At 36.2% G+C, this 23,210-nt stretch overlaps 1 protein-coding gene across 2 annotated transcripts in view; it reads left to right on the top strand.

Moving 5' to 3' along the window:
- The first annotated feature begins 12,992 nt into the window (after nucleotides 1–12,992).
- Nucleotides 12,993–23,210, top strand: part of LOC147388136 (eukaryotic initiation factor 4A-3-like) — a 32,615-nt gene continuing 22,397 nt past the window's right edge. Inside the window, exons 1-2 of one of the 2 annotated variants that reach the window (XM_086421347.1) lie at nucleotides 12,993–13,153; nucleotides 21,192–21,519. In XM_086421347.1, the coding sequence (XP_086277473.1) occupies nucleotides 21,194–21,519 (326 nt within the window). In that variant the 5' untranslated portion in view covers nucleotides 12,993–13,153; nucleotides 21,192–21,193. Of the gene's footprint in view, nucleotides 13,154–21,109; nucleotides 21,520–23,210 lie in introns of both variants that reach the window. The other variant, XM_086421346.1, reaches the window with a different exon arrangement.

Below are 23,210 nucleotides of genomic sequence, written 5' to 3'. Positions count from 1 at the left end.
TACGTAGCTTCTTCAATTTTAGCTCATTTTTCCAAATGATGTGCCAATGTGTGTAAAAGGAAAGTAAAAGGGAGAAGTTAATGTGGATAAAACTAGAGGGACATGGATTGAAGATGGTCTCAATTATGGCCATGGTCTCCAAAGGCATAAAAGAGCTCCAAGGACTAGACTCCCTAATCCTCTTGGTAAACTCTCTATTGGCAGCGCCCAAAATGAAATGTGGGATAGCATGAAATGGATTCCTTGCTGTCGGCGGCACCATGTGTCACCCGGGTGCTCAAAATGCACCATTTTGAGCATATTTTTTCCTAGAAGACCCGATGATCAAATGGTTTGGGGATTTTGTAAATAATAATAATAATATAACCCCCCTCCAAACTATCATTAAGAGTACTATGGAGTCTAGTTACTATCAAAAAGCATTCAAGGAGTGTTTTTGACTCTCTCATAAAGCTATTTTAGGCTCTTGGAGGGTTTGGTGATTAAACGGTTTTGTGCACAAACCGTTTAAGTGTTGGGCATGGTCTAGGTGGTATCATTACCTTTTAGGTTTTGTACACAAACATTTGGAACGTTTTGTCCAGGTGCTTGAGGTTGATCAACTTTATTAGAGTTTTCACATGTCTTTAAATGCAAACCAGTCTGCCATACAAATAAGTCTTAGGATTGACAAAATATAGAACTAATAAATAATCATGTATGATTTTTCTATTTAAACTAATAGTTGAAATTAGAGTAAATTTCCTAGAAATCCATTTTTTTTCTTGGGACTAGTTATGTTTTTAGGGATACATTTTTCTTATCTTTCGAATAAGCACTAGACAGTAGGGGTGGCAATCTTAACACAACCCACGAACACGACTTGACATCGACACAAAATTAATGGGTTTGGGTCTTGCCTAATTGGGTTTAAGTCATAATAGTGTTGACCTGTTTAAAATGATTATTAAATGAATTGTGTCTAGGTTAAAGACATTAACTCACTTAACACTTTTTGACTCGTTTAGTTATTGTGTCATTAACGTGTCATTTAAAATCATAAAACATACGTGGTATCTCAAATATCAATTATTATTTAACAAAATTTTAAATTACCCATTTTTATTAGAAGTTCATAGAATTTTTTCATAAAATAGTTTTTTTTTCAAATTCTATAAAATATAGAGGGGTGTTTTTTAAGATATTTTAAAATAATTAATGATTAAACCCTTGGTACCTCCCTTACTAAGTGACATCCAAAAATATGATCCGATGTAATGGTAACGTAGAGGACACAATTATAAGAATTTTGATTTTTTTTTTCCTAAAAATAATTTTTTTTCATTTTTTCATTTTAATTTTAATTTGGGGGTTCGATCGCCATCCATTTTCAACACCTTGGATTAAGCCCAAAAAATATTTATTCATTTATTTTATTTGAATATGAGTTTTTCCATGAAATCTAAAAGGTAAGGTGTAGTATTGGATTTTCAATATGATAAGAAAAAGAGAAACATTTTCCTAACTAATTAGTAAGATCTTAAGCCTTACTAAGGTTTCTTTTGCTCAAATGAACTACCACATCAACAATTCAACACCACAACCTCTAAGTTTCTTCGAAAAACTCAGATCCATTTTTTTTATAAAAAGAAAAGCAATTTCTTTTGAGCTTGATCTATGGTTTTGAAAATGGACAGCTAAGAAACTTTCATACAACTCCCAAACTTAAAATTGAAATTCAACAGTGAAAAATAATATTTTTGTAAAATCTCAAGTTTTTTACTCGTATCTTGATGAAAAATAAATAGTAGAATTTTGAGAAAATTTAGAAAGTAGGATTTAGGGTAGAACTTTAGGATTTTTTTCTAATCATTTTTAATGAAATCTGACCTCACCATTAGATTCAAAATGATTGAAAAACATATTATATCATATAAGCACTCTCGAAAAAGTTGTAAAATCCTCGATTTTCGAGTTAGACCAGATTAAAAAAATAAAGTTTTGCTAAAGTAAAAATTTTTTAAATTCAATGGCACCATTGGATCCGTAAAATTTTTTTATAAAAAATGAACTATTTACTTGTCATTTTTGGAGCCCAAAGTCGAAGTATCGTAAAAAATGGAAATGACATCAATTTTATGGTCTTATTGAGCTGAGTTAGATATAGAATTTGTAGAATTTAATCACACCATTAAATCCAGAATAAAAAATTATATAAAATAAAGTATTCACTGATCACTTTTATAGTCCGGACGGTCAAGTTATTGTCAAACGAAACAATATTAAAAATATCGATTTCGTCCCGCAACTTATATAAATAATTTAAAAAATGAAAATCACCATTTATCTTCTCTTTCATCACATAAAAACCATCCGAGAGTTTTTTTTTTTTAAATTTGATTTTTCTCTCAACTTTCAATCGTAGATTCATCGCGAATAGGTTGCTATCGACTTTCGACGAAGAAGGAAAAACATCCACACTATCGACCTTTACAAAATCCACTCATTTTCTTTTATTTTTCTCTTCTCTTTCTTTTCGTTTCATCGAATAATAGTCGTAGGATACACGGGGATTTCAAAACTTCGACCTCAGATTTCATCTGCTTCGAGGTCAAACCGTCCTACATCGTAAAAGGGAGAAAATAAGACGACATCGAGATTTTCGAAACCACTAGGTCTGATTAAAAAATTAGTTGTCTTGATGTCTGATTTGCCTCGATTTTTGTACCAATCATCTCGATTTTCGTGCACATGCTTCAATTCTATCACACAGAGATTGGTTCTTCTCAATTTCTATTGGTAACCGTAGATTGTGAAAATTACATTTAAAGTTTTAACAAAAATTTGTTATGTATTTCAAAAACATAGAATTCTTTTCGTTATTTCAAATTCACGTCAGGATCTGCATATTTAATGTGTTTAATTATATTTTATAATAAATTATATGTGGTGTAACACCCCGGATTTTCAACTCATATCTCGAGGAAATTAAATGGTGAGATTTGGAAGAAAATATCGAAGGAGAGACTTAGAGTAAAATACTTGGATCTTGTTGTGATTAATTTCGAGGAAAATCAACTTCGCCATTAGATTCAAAAGGATCGAAATATATACATTAGCCTATAAGCAAGTCCGAATTCGAATTCGGATAGAGAAGTTATAGAATCCTCGAATTTCGTGTTAAGTGGGACCCAAAACAGTGGGATTTCGTTAGAGTGAGAATCGAAAAGATTTGATGACACCATTAGATCCGTAGCGAAAAATTATTCGAAATGGTATATTCGTTTGTCACTTTCCGAATCCGAATAGTTAAGTTACGGTCGAAACTAGAAATAAGGGGGAAATTACAAGTATGCCCCTCAGCTTTATTATAAAAAGAAAAATCTGATTTCTTTTATTTTATTTTTCTCTTCTTTTCTAAGAAATCCCAAACGACAGCCACTTATTCACCCTAGGGTTTCGACCCATTTCCGTCAAGTTTGTGAGCGAACGAAACCGAGTTGAACCTCGACGAATAAGGCAAAGTTGTCGGCCACGACGAGGGCTACAACTTCACCACCTTTGGTTGTTCATTCTTGTTCGTTTTCTCCATCCTCCATCAAAACCAACCGGGTAGCTCGAGTAAACCTCAACACATTCCATCCGAGGGCTTCATCGAGTTAGGAGCTAGGTCTATACTTCATTGTAGAAGCGAAGGAGAACGTCATTGTCGGATACCTTGCAAACCCTTGCTTATTTGGCATCCAAGGCAGCCCAACCTCGACTCTCGAGCCATCCAACCCTGATTTGTAGTGCTAGCTTGTATCCTTGGCGTCCACAACCAAGTAAGGGACTTCCAATTCTTATTGGTAGCTTTAGATTTCTGAAACTTGCATTTAGGGATTTTGTAAAAAATGTGTTGCTTGTTTTAAATCATAGGAATCTTTATTTGAATTGAAATTCATGCTAAAAATAAGGATTTGATGTGTTTAATCTATATTTTAAATGTTGAATTCGTGGGTGGATTGAGGGATTTGAAGAATGGAACAAAGATCCAAAGAAGGGATCGAAAAACCCAAAAATCGCGAGTGAGGTTCAGGCTGTCGGCAGGTAGGGTTGGTGCCACCGGCACCTGCCGAAGGCATTATGTCGGTTCCACCGACAGAATGAAGCTTCTGCCACCGAAAATTTTCTTCTGTTGGCAGGAACCATCGGTTCCACCGACAGAACAAGGTTCTGCTGCCGATAGCACTGTTCTGAGTGAAAAACAGACTCTGACTCTTGGCTTGACTTCCTCACACCTTATACACTATTTCTCACCCTTTATTTCATTAAAAACATTTAAGTAAATGTCCTCTTTAATTTTTACTTTCCATTTACTTTAATTTCTTTAATGAAATTAAGGTTTTACCCCCCATTTCGGAACAATGGGAATGGTTTTAAGATCCAAATCTCAAAGGATCAAAATCCGAATTTCGGTTTTAAGAACAAAATGTAATTTTCGACATTTTCGACAAGTTTTCAAAATGAAATAACTTTCGCGTTCCTTTGAATTAGATTACAAAAACTATATAGTGTCGAATCTCATGATAGAGAGTTTCATTTCGAAAAACCCGTTTTCAATTTGGAGAACTTTGAAAAATTGAGTTTCTAACACTTAGCCAAATTTTCACCAGCTTTCTCTATTTTTAACAGTTTTGGTCCCGAGCATCGTTGGGACCTTGTTTTTGAATAAACTTCGGTGGTTTTCAATGGAAAGACCAAAAGAATGACTTTGGAAGATTGAAAATGAATGGTTGATTTGAAAGGATGAAAAATGAGAATGTTGAGAGAATGGGAAAAGGGAATGAACGGTAAAATGTCAGAATCACACCCGAGGGGTGATGTCTGCATTTTACATTGTATGTTGTGTGTAGGTTGGTGAAAGGATATCCAGGTTATTAATGAAAGGGTTGCATGTTTATTTCCGATTATGTTAGCGCTTGCGCTGAGTACTGTTATTTATTTTAGGCCGATTGGCCACGGTTGCATGGTAGGAACTGGATATCCGTTCTCAACCCTGTTCTGTTAATTTCTCTTTTGTTTTAAATGAAAAATCATATATGTACGTAGCTATTTTGTGAGCTGTTAAAGGGTTTGTGAATGCCTGAAGGGATAGTGTGTCACATCATCCGGAGGGGTACACTATCCTGGGATGTACGGTAGGGATCACCAAACTCATACGTGGTATGGGACGCGTATGAGAGTGGAGTCACAACTGGAATCCGGGTCCATTCCTTTCTTATCTTTACCAGTGAACGTGTATTGTAAAGGTGGTCGTATACGAGTGGAGTGTCATTTGGGAATCACATGCACGCCTGATAGGCATAGACGAAGATGATTAGTCAGTGATCACTAACAATCTAGTAGTAGTCAAACATTCTGACACATCGAAAAGAGACCCATTGCTTACGGTCACGTCAAACGGCCAGCCTGAGCCGGATAAATAGTTCCGCAAGCGTGGTAGACACGACCAGCCACAAAATCAGGAACTACGATGTCATTGGGGAATATCATGTCCTGACTGGGAGCGATCCAGTCGTGAATCCCAACTCTTTAATTCCAATACTCCACCATTTGTATTATGTATCTGTTGTTATATTTCGAATTATAAATGAGAAGCATGTCTATTATTTCAATGTTGGCAATCTTATTTGCATAAAATGAAAAATGTATGATGAGTATGGATGATTGATGCTATGTGTAATTTTTAAAACTGTTTAGTTGCTCATCCCTGGCTATATGTACCAGTTGATCGTATTTTATCTTGTAAAATCTTGCATGTATTAAAATGTTCAGTATGCTTTATTCGATCATACTTAGGAAGGGTTATTAGTAGGAATTGGCTGTGGACTTACTGCGTAACCATTGTTACTCACCCTTTCCTTCCTATTTTTTTTTAGTTTCAGCATTTGCAGCTACTGAGGCAGGCGTAAAGTCAATAATGGAGGAGTATCTGGTCGATCAGATCGACGATCAGAGTTTATTGCCTGGTGAGCACTAGGGCCACATCCCTTAGTGTTATCGGTTTCACCCATGATGTATGTAGTTTTTGGATTGTGAGTTTAGGCCTATGTTAGAGTGAGAGTGTTTTGGTAAGCCTGTATATTGATAAATCTTCCGCACTCTGATCTACTTACATGTTAGATGTAATTAGTCTTCCGCTGTTATTTTCCTGTATCTACATTTTTATATACATGTTTTGTTATAAATTGGTTTATCAGGTTTGAGTTCCGTGAAACGCTAACATAAACAGAGGAGACCATGTCGAAATTTCGAGGTGCCACCTAGTACCTTGGGATTTGGCCTTGGGATTTGTGTTAGCGTTTGGCGGGGCGTCACATGTGGGTAGGACATCTCACCTGGTTATTTCTGCCAGTTGGGTTTTGTACTACTCGGACCCCGTTTTGATATAAGTTTTATAAATTTTCAATTTAATTAATAAAAATAAATTTCAAAGTGTGAAAAATGATTTAATATCGAAAAAATAAATATCTGAAATTGAATATTTAAATGAATGAATATTGAAAGATGAATGATGTGTTTGAAAACATAAAAAGTGTAAAAATCGAAAAAGGAAAAAATGGGATGAAACTGTAAAATATAAGAATCACACCCAAGGGGTGATGTTTGCATTTTATATTGTGATGCTATGTGTTGGTTGATGAATGAATATTCAGGGTTAATTTTTTTTTTGTCATAAGGTGACATACATGTTTATTTACTTTCTGTAGCGCGAGATGCAGTTTATGTTTCTATTCTGTTATTTATTTTAGGCCGCATGCCCATAGTTGTATGGTAGGAAACTGGATATCCATTCTCAACTCTATAATGCTAATTTCTTATTTATTTTTAAAGAAAATTTCTTATTTGTTTTTAAAGAAAATTTCTTATTTGTTTTCAAAGAAAAGAAATGATATGTATATGTAGCTATTTTATTAACTGTTAAAGAGCTTGTGAATACTTGAAGGGATATTTTGTTATATCATCTAGAGTGATATACTATCCTGGGATGTACGGTAGGGACAACCAAACTCATACGTGGTATGGGACGTGTATGAGAGTAGAGTCACAACTAAAATCCGGGTTTATTCATCTCTATCTTTACTAGTGAACTTGTAATGTAAATGTGATTGTATATGAATGGGGTTGTATATTTGGGAATTACATGCATGCCTGATCCGCATAAATTAAGATGATGAGTCAGTGATCACTAACAATTTATAGTAATCTAACGTTTTGACACATTGAAAAGATGCCCAATGCTTATGATCACGTCAAACGGTCAGCCTGAGCCGATAAATGGTCCCGCAAGTGTGGTAAACATCGATTAGTTATAAAATCAGGAACTAATACTTTATTATAAAACATCATGTTCTGATTGGGAGTGATACAGTCGTGAATCCCAACTCTCTAATTCCACTACTCGACCATTGTGTATTATATATATATGGGTAGTGTTCAATGACAAACTTTTTGGCAAAACATTTTTCAAAACATGAGTTAGAAGTTTTGGAATGGGCTGATTTTTGGTGAGGATGATCTCTACGGTGAGGAGATCATCCTCACCAAAAATCAGCCCATTCCAAAACTTCTAACCCATGTTTACAAGTTGAAAAATCGTGGACCGTCCATTTTTTGTAAACTGTTTTTGATGGGGTTAGAAGTTTTGGAATGGGCTGATTTTTTATGATGATGATCTCCTCACCGTAAAAATCATCCTCACCAAAAATCAGCCCATTCAAAAACTTCTAACTCATGTTTTGAAAAATGTTTTGCCAAAAAGTTTGCCATTGAACGTGACCCTATATATATATATATATATTGCCTTATTTTAATATATAAAAGGAAATGCATATTTAATGTTTTCATTTGATTAATTAAATTTGTATAAAAATAAAATATTATAGTGAATACTGTTGATTGATGGAATGTGAGTTTTAAAATATTTAGTTGCTCATCCCTGACTATATGTACTAGTTAATCATAGTTTATTATGTAAAACTTTGCATATGTTAAAATGATTTAGTATGCTTATTCGTTCATGTTAGGAGATGTTATTGGTAGGAATTGTTTATTTCCCTTCTGGGTAACTATTGTTACTCACCATTTTCTTCTCCATTTTTTTTAGTTTCAGATTTAGAACTTGACGAGACAGGTGTAGAGCATAAGAGAATATTATCTGGTAGATCAGATAAACGACCATAGTCCTTTTCATGGTAAGCACTAGGTTATACCTAGCGGCGTCTGTTTGTCCAAGTAGTATTATAAATTTTGGGTTGAGTGTTAAGACTTTTATTAGGGTGAGAATTTTTGTATAATCCTGTATTTTGTTTATCCTTTCGTACTATAATCTATCGTACGTTATTAGATGTATATAGGCTTCCGCTATTATTATATTTTGTGTACATATATGCATGATATAATGTATATTGTTTATTAGGTGAAGGTGTTTAGTGCCTTGAAATGCTAGCATAAACAGAGGAAACCATACTGTTAGTGTTTTGGTGGCTCCACAATTTTTTTAGAAATTTATTTTTTCAAAGTTCATAGAATTTTGTCTTCTACAATCTTTAAGCATCAGATTATGTTTTTGTATGCCACAAAGTGAGTCCAAAGCCACTTAGTGAGGGTGAAATCCTTACTAACTTAGTAAGGCTAGGTGAACTCTAAGAAAAATACTTTCCTTTCTAAGTTAGTAAAAAACTTTCTAGATCACGTCACATTGTGACATCTAAAAACATTAGTTGATGCTAAAGAGTTGTAGAGGACAAAATTCTAAGAGTTTCAAATGTTTTTCTTCTTAAAAAAATACTATTTTTCACTGTTGAATTTTAATTTTAAATTTTGAGAGTTCAATAGGTGTCGATTTTCAACACATTGAATCAACCTAAAAAATATTGTTTATGTTAATCTAATTTTTTTCATTGAAATCTAGAGACCTACATTGTTGGATTGTCAATATGGTGACCCATGTGGCAAAAGACCCTTAATAAGTTCCATCTTACTAAGTTACTTAGTAAGATTTGAAATATTAGTAAGTTAATCAAGGTTAATGTGACTATTTGGGGAATCTATCCCTTTAAATGGCTATGATACATTTTTGAGTAACACGAATATTCTTAAAAACTACTGAAATAGATTTTAATGGATCTGAGAAAATTACAGTGGCCAATGGTAATACCTTATCTATTCACAACACTGGTGACATGAAATTATTTACATCTTCTTCTACTTTCTTATTGAAGGATATTTTACATGTGCCTCAAATTAAAGCCAATCTCTTATCAGTTTCTCGCTTTGTTAATGATCATGATTGTGTCTTTATCTTTGACCGTTTTGGTTTTTACATAAAGGATCGACGCACGGGGAGACTCCTCCTTCGTGGCCCGAGTAAAGGTTCCCTTTTTCCTCTCCATGCTCACACTAACCATGGTTCCTCTTCTCTTCCTTTTGCTGGTATGGTGCGACAAACATCCACTCTTGCAACTTGGCACAAGTGTCTTGGACATCCTAACCCTCGCATCCTTACTAAACTTGTTAGAAATAAGTGCATACAAGTTGTTGGCAACTCAAAATTTTCACATGTTTGGCTTGTTGTATGAATAAAAGTTGTCGTTTACATTTCTCTTTGTCTACTTCGAGTTCTCCTGCACCTCTACATCTCATTCACTCAGATTTATGGGGTCCCGCTCCTAAATTATCATGTGGAGGTTTCTGTTATTATCTTATTTTTGTTGATGATTTCTCCAAATACACTTGGATTTATCCTCTTGTTCAAAAATCTGAAACTTTTAGTTATTTTTGCAAATTAAAAATGGTTGTTGAAAATCAATTTGGCACAAATATAAAATTCCTTCAATCTGATGGTGGAAAGGAGTATGTGAATAAGCTTTTTGAAAGTTTCCTCACCAATAATGGCATTCAACATCGTATTTCTTGCCCACACACCCTCAACAAAATGGTGTTGCGGAAAGAAAGCATAGGTACATCGTTGAGACGGGTCTTTCCCTCTTTCATGAAGCTTTCATGCCACGTCGTTTTTGGATGGAAGCACTCTCTACAGTTGTGTTTCTTATTAATAGACTCCATTCTTCTACATTGGGTTATAAATCTCCATATGAAATTCTATGTCAGCAACCATCAGATTATATGACTTTACGCTACTTTGGTAGCCAATGTTTTCTATTCCTTGGGGCTTATAAACATGAAAAATTATCTTGGAAATCACTTCCTTGTGTTTTCTTGAGATATGTCACACATCACAAAGGCTATCGTTGCCTTGATCCCAAAATAGGATGCATTTATCTATCTTGTCATGTTCGATTTAATGAGGACTTGTTTCCATTTGCTAGTATTCTTTCTAAAGGGCCTTTACGATCAACAACTTTGCAAGACTTATGGTTCTATCCACCTATTGAAGATGAAACACCTATAGATTCAACATTTATTGAGTTACCACTGATAACTCAAGCATCTACAACACCACTTGATCAAGCATCTCAAGGGACCTTGGTTCTTCTATCTAGCACAGCTTCCTTGTATTCAACTCAATCAAATAATGTTGTTGAAATGACTCAACTAGTCACAGATTTACAAGCTACCATGCCATTCCAACATAACTCTCCTCTCATGACTCATACTACCTCTAATGAGGTTATGTCGGTCATAAACCAGCCTGCACCATTGGTTTCAAATACCAATAGACATCATATGACCACCCGTTTGCGTGATGGTATTCATCGCCCCAAAGAACCATACATTAGTCTTACAACTCGCCATTCTTTGCCATTATGCTTAAAAGCTGTATTAAATGCTGTTACTGAAGAACCCACATGTTACATCATTGCTTCTAAACACCCACAATGGCGTGCAACAATACTCAATGAATTTAATGCCTTAATCAAACAACCAACATGGTCCCTTGTACCTGCTTCTCAAGCTTTGAATGTTGTGGGTTGAAAATGGATCTTCAAGGTTGAATGACGGGCTGATGGGACTATTGAATGTCATAAAGCTCGTCTTGTTGTAAAAGGCTATAATCAACGATACGGAATTGATTTCGAGGAAACCTTTAGTCCTGTGGTTAAACCTCCTACAATAAGACTTGTTCTTTCAGTTGCGATCAATCGTGGTTGGTGCATTCGACAACTTGATGTTAAGAATGCTTTCTTGCATGGAATATTTCTTGAAGTTGTTTATATGAAGCAACCACAAGGATTTATTGATCCTTCATTCCCCCATCATGTGTGTCGTCTTCACATGGGTTGTTGAATAAGCGACAACTCATCCGAAAGTCGTTTGATTTTGTCCATGTACTCATTGATAGTGGATGATACTTTGCGTATATGGACAAGCTCATGCTTGATTTGATAATATCGAGCATTTTTTTGTGCCATGTATACTTGATCAAGAGTTACCCAAGTTTCATGAGAAGATTTGTATCCTATGACTTGGGCAAATACCGGTGGTGTCAATGTGGCATGCAACCAGCTAAGAAGGATTTGATCATTCTTTTTCTATTCCAAATATGCAGGATTGTGAATGCTTTCGGAGTCCACAATGATCATTTCATCTGGAGGTGAATCTGTGCCATCCACCATTGATAACATATCTGCTCCATAAAGAATTGGGAGAAGCTAACTTTTCCAAATAATGTAGTTGGATCGGTCTAGCTTAATGACTACATGAGAGAGATTTGGAATACCAGGGAGAAGAGGTGAGAATGATGTAGCCATTTGAAAGAGAAAGATGAGATTAGCTGAGAGGGAAAATACCAAAGAGGAGCCAAGTCTATGGCTCTGATACCATAAGAAAACATAGAGTATTGTATAAAATTCTCTTTGTTATTTTGAGGTTATTCTATATTGATTTATAGTACAACAGTGGGAATGATTTGAGAGAGATTTTCTCTCAATTACATAAAGATTTATTTTGGGAGAGATTTTCTCTCAATTACAGAATATATTTCTATTCAAAGGCTAACTATAGATGGTAATAATTTAACCATAGATGGTTGATGTATTCTAAGGATATTCTAATACCAAGATAATCAATCAACTGTCATCTTAACAGGAACCATTCTTAAAAACCATTTAATATGATTGATTAGCTCAAACTTGTTTGATCCTGTTATGATTTAACCAAGTCCATTTGAGTTCCACCAAGATTTAAAACCATTGTTAAACAAGTTCTTTAGTCATTTTCGGGAACAATTAGAGATTCCTAACAATATGTAACACTAACACCTTGCAATTTATTCCTATTTATGTAAAATAAGGTAGCATTGGGAAAGGTATTTCGAAGCCTACTTCTTTCTTCTTAGAGTAACTCCAACACAAATAGTCATATTGGCTAGGCATAATTGGTAGGTATTTTATTATAAAAAGTCATTTTGCCTATCCATGGGGTTTGCACTCCAACCATAGTAGCCAAAACGGTTCTCCACAAATATGTTAATGTTTTTTATTTTTATTTTAATTCTACACACAATTCAACTACAGTAAAATGATTCCCAACTATTATTGTTGTTTATAAGCACCAGGTAGAGAGAGAGAGAATCCGGCTCCCTTCTTTTGCCTCTTCCTTTTTCTCCACTCCAAAAAATTTCAAAATGGCTCGCCAAATGCAAAATGCATTGGAGCCTTTCTTGAGGCTTTGACTCAACAAAACAACAATTGGGAAGGGATGCCTAGCTTGAGTGTGTTGGAGTTGCTCTTAGTATTCAAAAGCATATCCCATCTCAAATTATTGTTTGACAAATGCCTTTGATTCCCTCCATCTATAAAAGAGGGAAGATAAAAATAGACAAAAGCGAGAAGTGGTTAAAACCTGCTTTTGATTTTTCTTTTGAAAAAAAAATAAAAATGGAGTTCAATGATTTAAGTCCCAGGACGATTTGGCTCGACCGAGACAACTCGGCCTCCAGCCGAGACGAGACGAGACGAGCCGTGAAACCATAGACCCGACCCATTACCGCCCTACGGCCCTACCTTCAACTAAAAATATTCCTCCTCAAAAGGCCCAAATCGGTGGGACTGTGAGGTTAATCTTTATTACATAGAAACCCTAATTTTGAACTTCAAATCGAAGAGATCCGTCCGACGAATCCAACCACTCCATTCGCACGCCCCTTTACCGACTCCAATAATTTAAGGTACGCATCCTCTTCTCTCTCTCTCTAGATTTCCATTCTTCTATGTGAGGTGATAATGGTTTCATACATATAATTTTCAAACATATAAAATTCTTCTTGGAACGAAACTCGTGAAATAGGGCTGTAGATAGAGCTTCTAACACTCTATAAGAAACCCACAGGAATAAAGAGGGAGAAAACCCATCAAGAAAATGGAAATAAATAAATTAAAATATGGATATAATCTCCCTCCTTGAAACTTATCCAAAATAAGAATAAAAAAAGGATATTCAACTTCATAACAATGGCCTTCACATTATTTTCTTTATTATCTAAGATTTTTAGGTTTGGCTATTGTGCTCGCTCTTTCGAAAGGCTCGGGTATTAGTGAAGGGAGCCGACTGCTGCACAAATTGGCCATGGGAGGAGAAGGATTTTGTATTCCAATCTGTAATTAAGTCGGATGCACTCTTAGGTGTCACCATCACCCGTATAACTTGAGAGATTTAAATAAAGTATTCTTTAAATAGGAAACAATGGATAAGCAAACGGTCCACTAATACTTCGATTAATATCCCATACTTCTTAGGTAGTCTATCCTTTGTCAAGCATAAATGCCTAAATGAAGAGGTTTTTGTTGTTAGATGGGAGCTTGTTTGTAATTTGGAGGCAAATTAGAGAGCTATGTTGTTTTTCTTCTTTTCATAAGTTCTTGTACTTTAGGGGTCATCTTTCTCTCTAATAAAAATTTTAACTTACAAAAAAAAAAAAAAAAAAAAAGTCCAGATGAAGATTGCCATTTTTGTGCGAATGGGTTGTCTCTTTTCGCACCTTTTTGACTGGAAAATTAGCTATCAAATCACCGCTATTTAACGTATTGAAGATGAAAGTGCACATTAGAAGGATCAGACTAACATTCAACCATTAGGGGACCACTTCTTGACTCTCCCTAATCGATAAATTTTACTCACTTGATCAAACTGGAAGCCAATTTTAGTTTGAAAAGATGCTTTTGATAAGATAAATTTTACTCCCTTTGGAAAGATATGACTGTTTCCAAGTAGCCAATTTTTTGTTGAAGCTCTCCACCATTAAATCTCAGATAGGTTTGAACTTATAACTCGCCCCCCAATGGAAAATCGAGGAATGAAATTGGGAGATGACCCAGTCCGCACCCCTGAGCATCTGCTAGGCACCTCATATTCTTCCCCTCGCACATTCCAATGACTATTCTTTTTGCCAAGTTACAAGGTGCTTTTTATAAGATAGATTTTATTCCCTTTGGAAAGATTAGACCATTTTCAAGTAGTCAATTTTATGTTGAAGCTCTCCAATAATTGGTTCCAAATAGACTTGGACTAATAACCTGCCCTCAATGGAAGATTGAGGTATGGCATTCGAAGATGATTATTTCTTCACCTCTTAGTATCTGGCAACACCTCATATTCTCCAACCACCCCATTCCAGTGACTGGTTTTTGCCCAATTAACTTGTAGCCCCAAGTTTGCCTTGAAATATAAGAGGATCCACCTAATTCTCAAGCTCCATAAAAGAGGTCCCACTAAGGAAAATAGTATCATCCTCAAACTTAAGGTGGGTGATGTCTGGAAATCACTCACCGATGTTTTGTTTTATCTCTTAATAAGCTTAATATCTATTGTTCGGGGAGTCATCATGCTTAATGCATTTGTAACACCATTAAATATTGTGAAGTAGTTCGCCTTGATGAAGCCATCTTGAGCTTTTAAGAATGTCAATTAAAATCCAGTCGTTTTTGGGAAGATTGGTGTGTGGTGAATCCCCTCTCTAGATCAGTTTTCTTGGGCTTTTATCCCTGTTTGCTAAGAAAAGGACGCTTGTCTCTTCCTTTCTGCTGCTCTCGGGTTAGGTTGTGTCTTGGGACTACGGTTTCAGAAGTAACTTCAATGACTTAGAGATTTCAATAGTTTCATTCCTTATTGGCGTTTTACCTTCTATTGACTCTTCCACTCTGTCGGAGGTTTCTTAGACTTTGGTCGGTAATTCAAACAGGATCTTCAGTGTCAAATCTTTCTTTGAGTTTCTTGGTGTGGTTGAGGGCCCTTTTGTTGGTCTTCCTTCAAAAATAGATTTCTTCTTGTGGCTTGCGGCCCTAGACAAACTTCTTACTTAGGACCATCTTAGGGCGAGGGGTGTCTCGGTTGCATAATTTTGCACTATTTGAAAGTCTAATGGAGAATCCATTAGCCACCTCCTTATTCATTGTGAAGTGGCTCATCAAGTTTGGTCCTATTTCTTATACCTATTTAATGTTTCTTGGTTTGCCCGCCCCTCATTCAGTTCTTGTGCTTCTCAATTCTTGGAGGTCCGTAGACTTTGTTGGCAAGGAGAAGATTCTTTGGAATTTTGTCCCACCTACTATCTGTTGGGGTTTATGGAAAGAAAGGAGTAGGCACTTTTTTGAAGGAAATGAGCTTACTATCCTGGTAATCACCTTTAGTATTGTGGGTTTGTTGTTTTATTGGTGTAAGCAATTCTAAGAGTTTAGGGGTTTCAGTTTGAGGATTTTCTGTTTAGTGGGTGTTAATCTGTAGTGGGTGATTTTGTTTGGGTTTTGTTTTGTTTGTTTTTGTTGTTCTTTTTTTTCTTTGTTTTCTCTTTGTGGACATCTTGTCCCCTTATCAATAAAATTTTGTTTATAAAAAACAAATGAAAAATAAATAGAGAGAAAAGATGTAGATACAACTTTATTCATCTCCTTCATTTAGCCTTGAATCCATCCTTTGGAGCATGTAATCCGGAATAATCCATCTAACGTGGTCATAAGTTCTTTACCAAGAATCTTAGGGATCTCGTCATTAATTTCGAGTTAGTGCATAATGTGCCCTGGTTTGCTATTAAACTCCGCATGGTATTTGTCTCCCAAAAAATATTCCTTGGAATAAAGCACTAAATTCATCAACCGTTCTATACTAGTAGCTAGAGACTTGGTTATTATCTTGTATACTCAAATGTCCAATCAAACAAATCCGACAATTTTTATTGACAGATTTGAATGTTTTTTAATGAGTGATAAAGGTCAAGTTGTTTCTCCAATATAAAAAAGGAGCACCTACGATTTTTGCGAACAATTTTTTTTTTTTTTAAATCCATTAGATAGCCATCCATATCGAGATCTCTATATCCATCCAAGTCTCCTACATAGGTTAAGATTTTCTCCTCGTCTGAGTTCGTCTTGAATCATTGGCTTTGATCCAAGCTCAACTGACAAAAAATGACATCATCAAGGGTAGATTTTCGAGGACACAATGAATATAATAGCTCACAAAGAGAACCTGAATCATATCCTAATTCTGTTCTGTTACTAATTCCATTATTAGTTGAGCATGAGATGAGTCATTATTCTCCTCCCCTCTTAAGTATTGGCAAAGAGGTGAAAAATCTATTATTCTTATCATCCATGAGCCACCTCACGCTTCAACTTGTTCTTCCAGCTCATCTCCTCCATCTTCATTGATTTCTACCTCTACCCTTCACCTAATATCTGTGCCTGAGAAGTCCCCATATCCTTCTTTTCTGTCAATGATATTAATTTCCCCAACATGCAACCCCACTTTCTTGTCCACTCTGCTAAAAGTGTCCTTGTTTCACTCTTTCATGGTTCTTTAGTTTTCTCCAAAAACCTTATTGGGCCATGCCATTGCACTTCAACCGCTCCTAGATTTTATCCACACATTTTGGATCTTTGAACAATGTGAACTCTAGCCTAAGTGGAATAAGATTTGTGTTAGTGTCACAACATTCAAACAAATGCAGAACGCGATCTAATGTTGACTAAGGAAGATGTTGCACTAGACTTTGTATTTTATAAAATGAGACTCCTAGCTAGAAGTCACCAAATATCTATCCAGCTTGCAAGGGATTTTCTTGGTTATTAGACCAAGTGAACTTTTAGTGGTGGGCTTTCAGGTATATCTTCTCTCATGCAGAACTAAAATAACAAAGATCAAGACTACTTCTAGAGGGAAATTCTTTAATTTTTTATTGTTTATGCCAATAGGGAAAAACAAAGGCTTTGTAGAAGGATAGGAATGGAGCATGTTGTTACTTCTTTTTTGAATAAGCAATCCATTAAGGTTCTATGAAGTCCATTGCAATTTAGGCCTGTACGGTCGGTGATTTCCTATTGCTGCCCTAAAAAAACTGTAGAGTAACCACTAAATTTTCCTGGGTGGATAGGAGCATTGGAATAAAGCTTCTTGCGTGCCTTCCATTCTGTGAATCTGAGCTGGTTTGGATTCTTAGAGCTGTTTAAGGGCTTTACCAGCTCTGTCATGGGAGTACACCTCACTTCATTGAGCTCTATGATTATAGTTTCATTGTCGATAATCCTGGCCTTGAGTATTAAGTTTTTAGCGGATCTGGTATCCTTGTTGATTGAATTCTCTAGATTCTGGATAAAAAATTGGTGTCTAGAGTTTGGAATGATGAAGTTGATTGGGCTCAAATTTTATGAGAATGTATGGTACACCACCGATCATACGTTCCTCCACTTTGTTTTCAAAGATCGTTGAATTTTTACTTCTCTCAGGGCATGGTGATGATCGAGGATGAGATTGAACTAAAGAAATTTGATTATTCATGCATTTATGTGAATAAGGGTTCATATAGGGGTAATGTTCAGAGTGGTAGATGGGGCAAGATTTTGGATCATCATTGAGGTTTCCAAAGATGATGAATTCTGTGTTCTGAACCATTCTGTTATACGTGATAAATCCATACATAGCAGACTTGTCACTAGTTACTAGTATGAAGAAAAAAATGAGTGGTTTTCATACACATAAAAAAAAGTTTTTGTCAAAAAACCCTCCACTTTGTTCTCTGGTTATTCCATAGATGTTTTGTTTTGCTCACCAATCTTGTTGATGGCTTTTCCATCAATTTTCCTACTTGTTGTAGTTCTTTGTATCAAAGTTAGTTGTCGGTGTTTTCCCCATCATCTGTTTTAGACGGAGTTAGCTACAACTCTGCTTGTTTAGAGATGAAGATGGGGGTTAACATGGTTTCAAGTCTCGGAGGGAATGTTGACTTGTCTAAATTGAGGAGTACATATGGGCTGAAAGGTTTCAATGTGACGGAGAAAACCTCTTACCCGGCCCATCATTTTTGGTCAAGGACTAGATATGTTTGAAGAAAGGGTTTAATTTTTCATAGGGGGCTTAAATGGGGAGATTCCAATGTAGATCCTTGGCTTTGACCAAGACCCTTGGTTCGGAGAGTGGTAGGTGGAAGAAGGTCAAAAAGTAGTAGACAACTGACAATTTTCAAAAAAAAGTTGCTAGATGACATTTAAAGGGGGATAAATGTTTTGCGCCTGAGGTTTTGTTTAAGGAGAGGAATGATGAAATCATTTAGATAAACTAATAATTTTTTTGACCTTTTGTCTAGCACAAATAATTGTCCACAGAGGGCTCAGGGATTGAAGCAGATTCTGGCAATAAAAGACATGTGGTTGTGCTAGCAATAGTAAGCAACATTAGGAACTGAAAATCAAGTTGAAGATGCAAAATGAAAATATCCCATCCCACTGATTTAATTTTTGGTAGATTAAAGACCACTTTAGGTCTTTTGGATCTACAAACCCATTATTAGCCAATCTCTGGGTTTTTTGATTGAACCTAGCGCTCAAAAATAAAGATCTTTAATGATAGTTAGGTTTGTAGTAGACAAGGAGGAGGCAAACTGTCGAAGGTACCTACATATTTAGTCTTTTGGTTGAAGGTGTAATGTTGTTAAAAAATGTTTTATGACAAAGAGAAGGGGTTTTCTCTTGGTTTGGACTTTGGAGGACTATGATTCCAATTCGTTCCCTAGGATCCTATGGTGATAATCATGGTTAAGAACTTCATCAGGGCATCGGTCTCTCTCTCTCTCATATGAGACATCAAATGTTGGGAAGCAACAATTTCAATATTTCAAATAGGTGGATGGATAATGTTGTCTGCGTATCTTGGTCAGGTGGTTCTAGATTGTTGGGTGGATCTTCAGAAGCTGTCTCCAGCTTCTATGTGTTAACCAATCAACTACTCCAAAAGACCGATCTGTTGGAGAGGAGAACTACGAATATGAGAGGGTCACGAGGTTTAACTGGGGTATGACACACCCGAGAGTGGAGAAAAAATACACTCAACACTCCCCCTCACCCACAAGGGTGGAAAGAATCGAACCTGTGACCTATACAAATGTAGCGCTTTGATACCATGTTAACCAACCAACTACTCCAAAAGATCGATTTTTTGGAGAGTGGGAGAACTATGAAGATGAGAGGGTCACAAGACTTAACTAGGGTGTGAGACACTCTAGAGTGGAGGAAAAACATACACTCAACTCTATGAAGGTTCAAATGCTTTTCATTTTCACTCCACTTTTCACATATTGATTGGTAGGTAATATTCTGCAAGGGTTTTTTCCTATTGGACTTTTATGCCGTTACGCCTCTTAAGTGCTTCTTCTTTATTTCTTCGCCATCTTAGTGATTTAGTGTTGCTGTGGGCTAATTTGAAGGAAAGAAACAACAAGGCTATTTGGAGGATGGAGGCACACCCTAAAATTATCCCTCTTAAGTGCTTCTCCTTTATTTCCTTCCCACCTTAGTGATTTAGCGATGTTGTGGGCTAATTGGAAAAAAAGAAACAACTGGGTGTTTGGAGGGTGGAGGCAGACTTTAAAGCCATGTCCTCCCTCCATGAAGGGCCTCGTGTTCCAATAGGCATAGTTGCACTAGGACTTTAAGGGGTGCTTATTGAGGATTTTGTTTTCAGATGGGAGATGCTTGTTCATGAGTATGCTTAGATCTCTTCCATCCCCGATACTTCTACGGTTCGTCAATACAATTAAATGCTTGCAAAAAAAGGCCTATACATCCTTGCACTTTACCTGTTAGTCAAACCTTCAAATACTCCAAAATCATCTTCATCTATATGTAATTGGGCCTACTAAAATGGTTCCATCTAACCCTAAAATATCATTCATGTCCAGTTGCTATCGAAAGTAGGAAACAAGAACTTATTTTAGCCTTTTATACCCCTAAAAAAAACTGCCCTTGTAGTGTTTCCTTTACAGTACATTGCAATCTGAAGCCCAGATGGGGAGGGTTCCATTAGGTTTGTTATTGGTGTAAAAATCTGCCACCCCATCGATAAATTTGGGGTCCAACTCAAAACCAATTGGCAATGGTGGAGAGTTCCAGGAGCTTATAAGGAGAGGGACAAGGCAATTTGTGTCCGATGTGGGACTAAACTCAACACACCCCCATACGTGTGGGCCGGACTAGGCCAAAGCACGTGGAGATATGAACTGGGTGACTTGGAGAAGAGAAAGGCCCGCTCTGATACCATGATAAATTTGGGGATCCAACTCAAAATCAATTGGCAATGAGTGGAGAGGCCCAAGAACTTATAAGGAGAGTGACAAGGCAATTTGTGTCCGATGTGGGACTAAACTCAACACTCATAACACACATCCTAACATATCCTTTAAAACCATTAAAACTTATCAGGTTCTTGCCTTACATAAACTTTAGTCCTACTTTAAAGTCTATTTTAAGCCCTAACCATTATTCACCTTATAACAGAGAAATCCCCACTAGTAATGCATCACACACTGCCACTTACTGGTAATAAAATGGAATCTTTATTGTTTCAGTGAAATCTACCAATATTATTTGAAGAGCTTTTTATTATTTCAGTTTAGAAATTTTATTTTATTTTAAAATGCTTTTGCCTCCCAATGTTTATGGTGGGTGTTGCAACACTATCATAATATTCAAACATTCAAATTATATGGCAGATTCATTGTTTGGGATGATCAGAGCTGCTATCTCATGTCAAATGAAAAAGTAGTAGAACATACTAAATAGAGTATCGACATTCTTATAATTCTAAACATTACAGTTTAATTTTGATTTGTGATATTGAATTTTAAATTTTACATTGACAGCATTTTCTCGAGTTATCCTGGAACAAGGCTACTCATAATCCACTTGTGATTTCTCTCTTTTTTGTCTGGGGGATCTCTTCAGCTATGGCTACTGCTACCACCTCTGTGGTGCCTGCAAATCGAAATGGTCGCCGAAACGGCCCTGGCCCAGGTGCCGATGATGATAATTTGGTGTTTGAGACGAGTGCTGGCGTGGAAGCTATAACAACCTTTGATCAGATGGGGATCCGTGATGATCTACTCCGTGGAATCTATGCTTATGGCTTTGAGAAGCCCTCAGCTATACAGCAGAGGGCAGTATTGCCGATCATTAAGGGTAGGGATGTCATTGCACAAGCCCAGTCTGGTACAGGGAAGACTTCCATGATAGCTCTCAGTGTTTGCCAGATGGTTGATACCTCCAGCAGGGAGTATGTCCCAAACCTCCCCACTTTTCTTTATTTCTTCGTTTTGCCATTTTTTTTTTGCAAAGTTTATTTAGGTTTTTAACAATGACTTCTAAAACCCTTGAATTGAGGTTTGTGACCTTTCAAAATTAGTACTTCTTGTTTAATTAAGTTGTTTATGTTAGAGAACTTCTACTGCCACACCTACTTTTGCTAATGCCACCCCAATATGTGTGCTAATTCTTTGGTGATTTACCTATGAATTGGGGTGTTATTAGCAAAAGTTTGAGTGGCAATATAGTCTCTCTTATGTTAGTGTATGAATTACTGATGCATCTTTCTGGTGCTAGAGTACCCAGGAATTATGTAATGAAATGCAAACTTTAGGTTGTTTTTTTTTTTTCGTTTGTTCCCTTGGTTTGTGCAACATGTGAACTCTGGTTTTAATGCGGGACAAATTGTGAGCTCTGGTTTTTATGTGCTTTATTTTGTGTTGAGCAGTTGTTTAGAGTTAAATTGGTTGTTCGGTAGTGCTATTTAGTTGGGTTCGAGTGTATAGTCATGATAGTCTGTTTCAGATCTTTAAACTTATGATCTTCAGTATTGATGAAGTACCTAGAGTTTGAAACATGTCCTCTATTTAGGTTAAATATCGATACTTTGACCTCAGATGGGTATGGGATGTTTTAAAACAAGGCACCAAGCATGGCTTGACCATGGGGATCTAATGCTTGGAATTTCTCAAGAGAGCAAGATTTCCTGCACCAAGAGAGAGGGGCCTTTGTTTTGTATAGGGGGTCTAATATTTATCGGTGATACATAAATGAAAGAAAGGTTGCACATAGGATGTCAAATGGGCACAACATTTACACTTAAAATCGAAGTATCTGATATGTTTATGATACCATTTTTTGAAGAATCAAGGTAACATAAAATTTAATTAGAATTGGACCCTTAACAATTTCAACTTTAACTTTTTGCATAATCCATGTGGGTCTCAGAACTGCATTATGTTTGGGAGAAATTTTAGTAGGACCTGTGGGAAGCATCAAATGGTGAACTCCACCCTACTTTACGTATGCCACAACACATGTACCTTCATAAAACTTGTAGGGATATTTTAAGTCTTGTATTACATTGCGCTTAGGGGCTAGGGCATAAAAATGGTCAGATTTTATCCGAAATCTGAGTGATCCGAATCCGAATCCGAATTTAGCGACTTTGGACCCTTGGAGTAGACCCGAATAAAAAATGGGTTGATGTCCCTTGATTTGAGTTGGATCTGGGTTGGATACTGGTCCATCCTAATATCCGCCTAGATCTGAATGATATATCGCTATGAAAATTATATTTTTTCTACCACTTTAATATAACATGAATTCTTTTGAAATAAAATAATTATAATGGTAAAATAGAATAGTGTAGCAATTAGAAAAGAAATATAGCAAAAAAATGTTGAATAGTCCAAAAGTATCCCACCTGAATCAAGTAATTCGGTTGGGTCAGATCCGGATCCGGATTTAGTGAAAGTAAAATGGTTCGATATGGTTTTAGCTAATGGGTCCCGTTCAGCACCAAACATTTGGGCCAACATTTTAGCCAACCATTTTTGTCCTACATGGGTTAGAAGTTTTGGAATGGGCTGATTTTTGGTGAGGATTATCTCTACGGTGAGGAGATCATCCTCACCAAAAATCAGCCCATTCCAAAACTTC

This window comes from Akebia trifoliata, chromosome 13 (genome assembly GCF_017979445.1).
Source record: "Akebia trifoliata isolate Shusen 1 chromosome 13, ASM1797944v1, whole genome shotgun sequence".
NCBI lineage: Eukaryota > Viridiplantae > Streptophyta > Magnoliopsida > Ranunculales > Lardizabalaceae > Akebia > Akebia trifoliata.
Note: the sequence above shows the minus strand (reverse complement) of the source record. Positions and strands in the feature narration are given on the sequence as shown.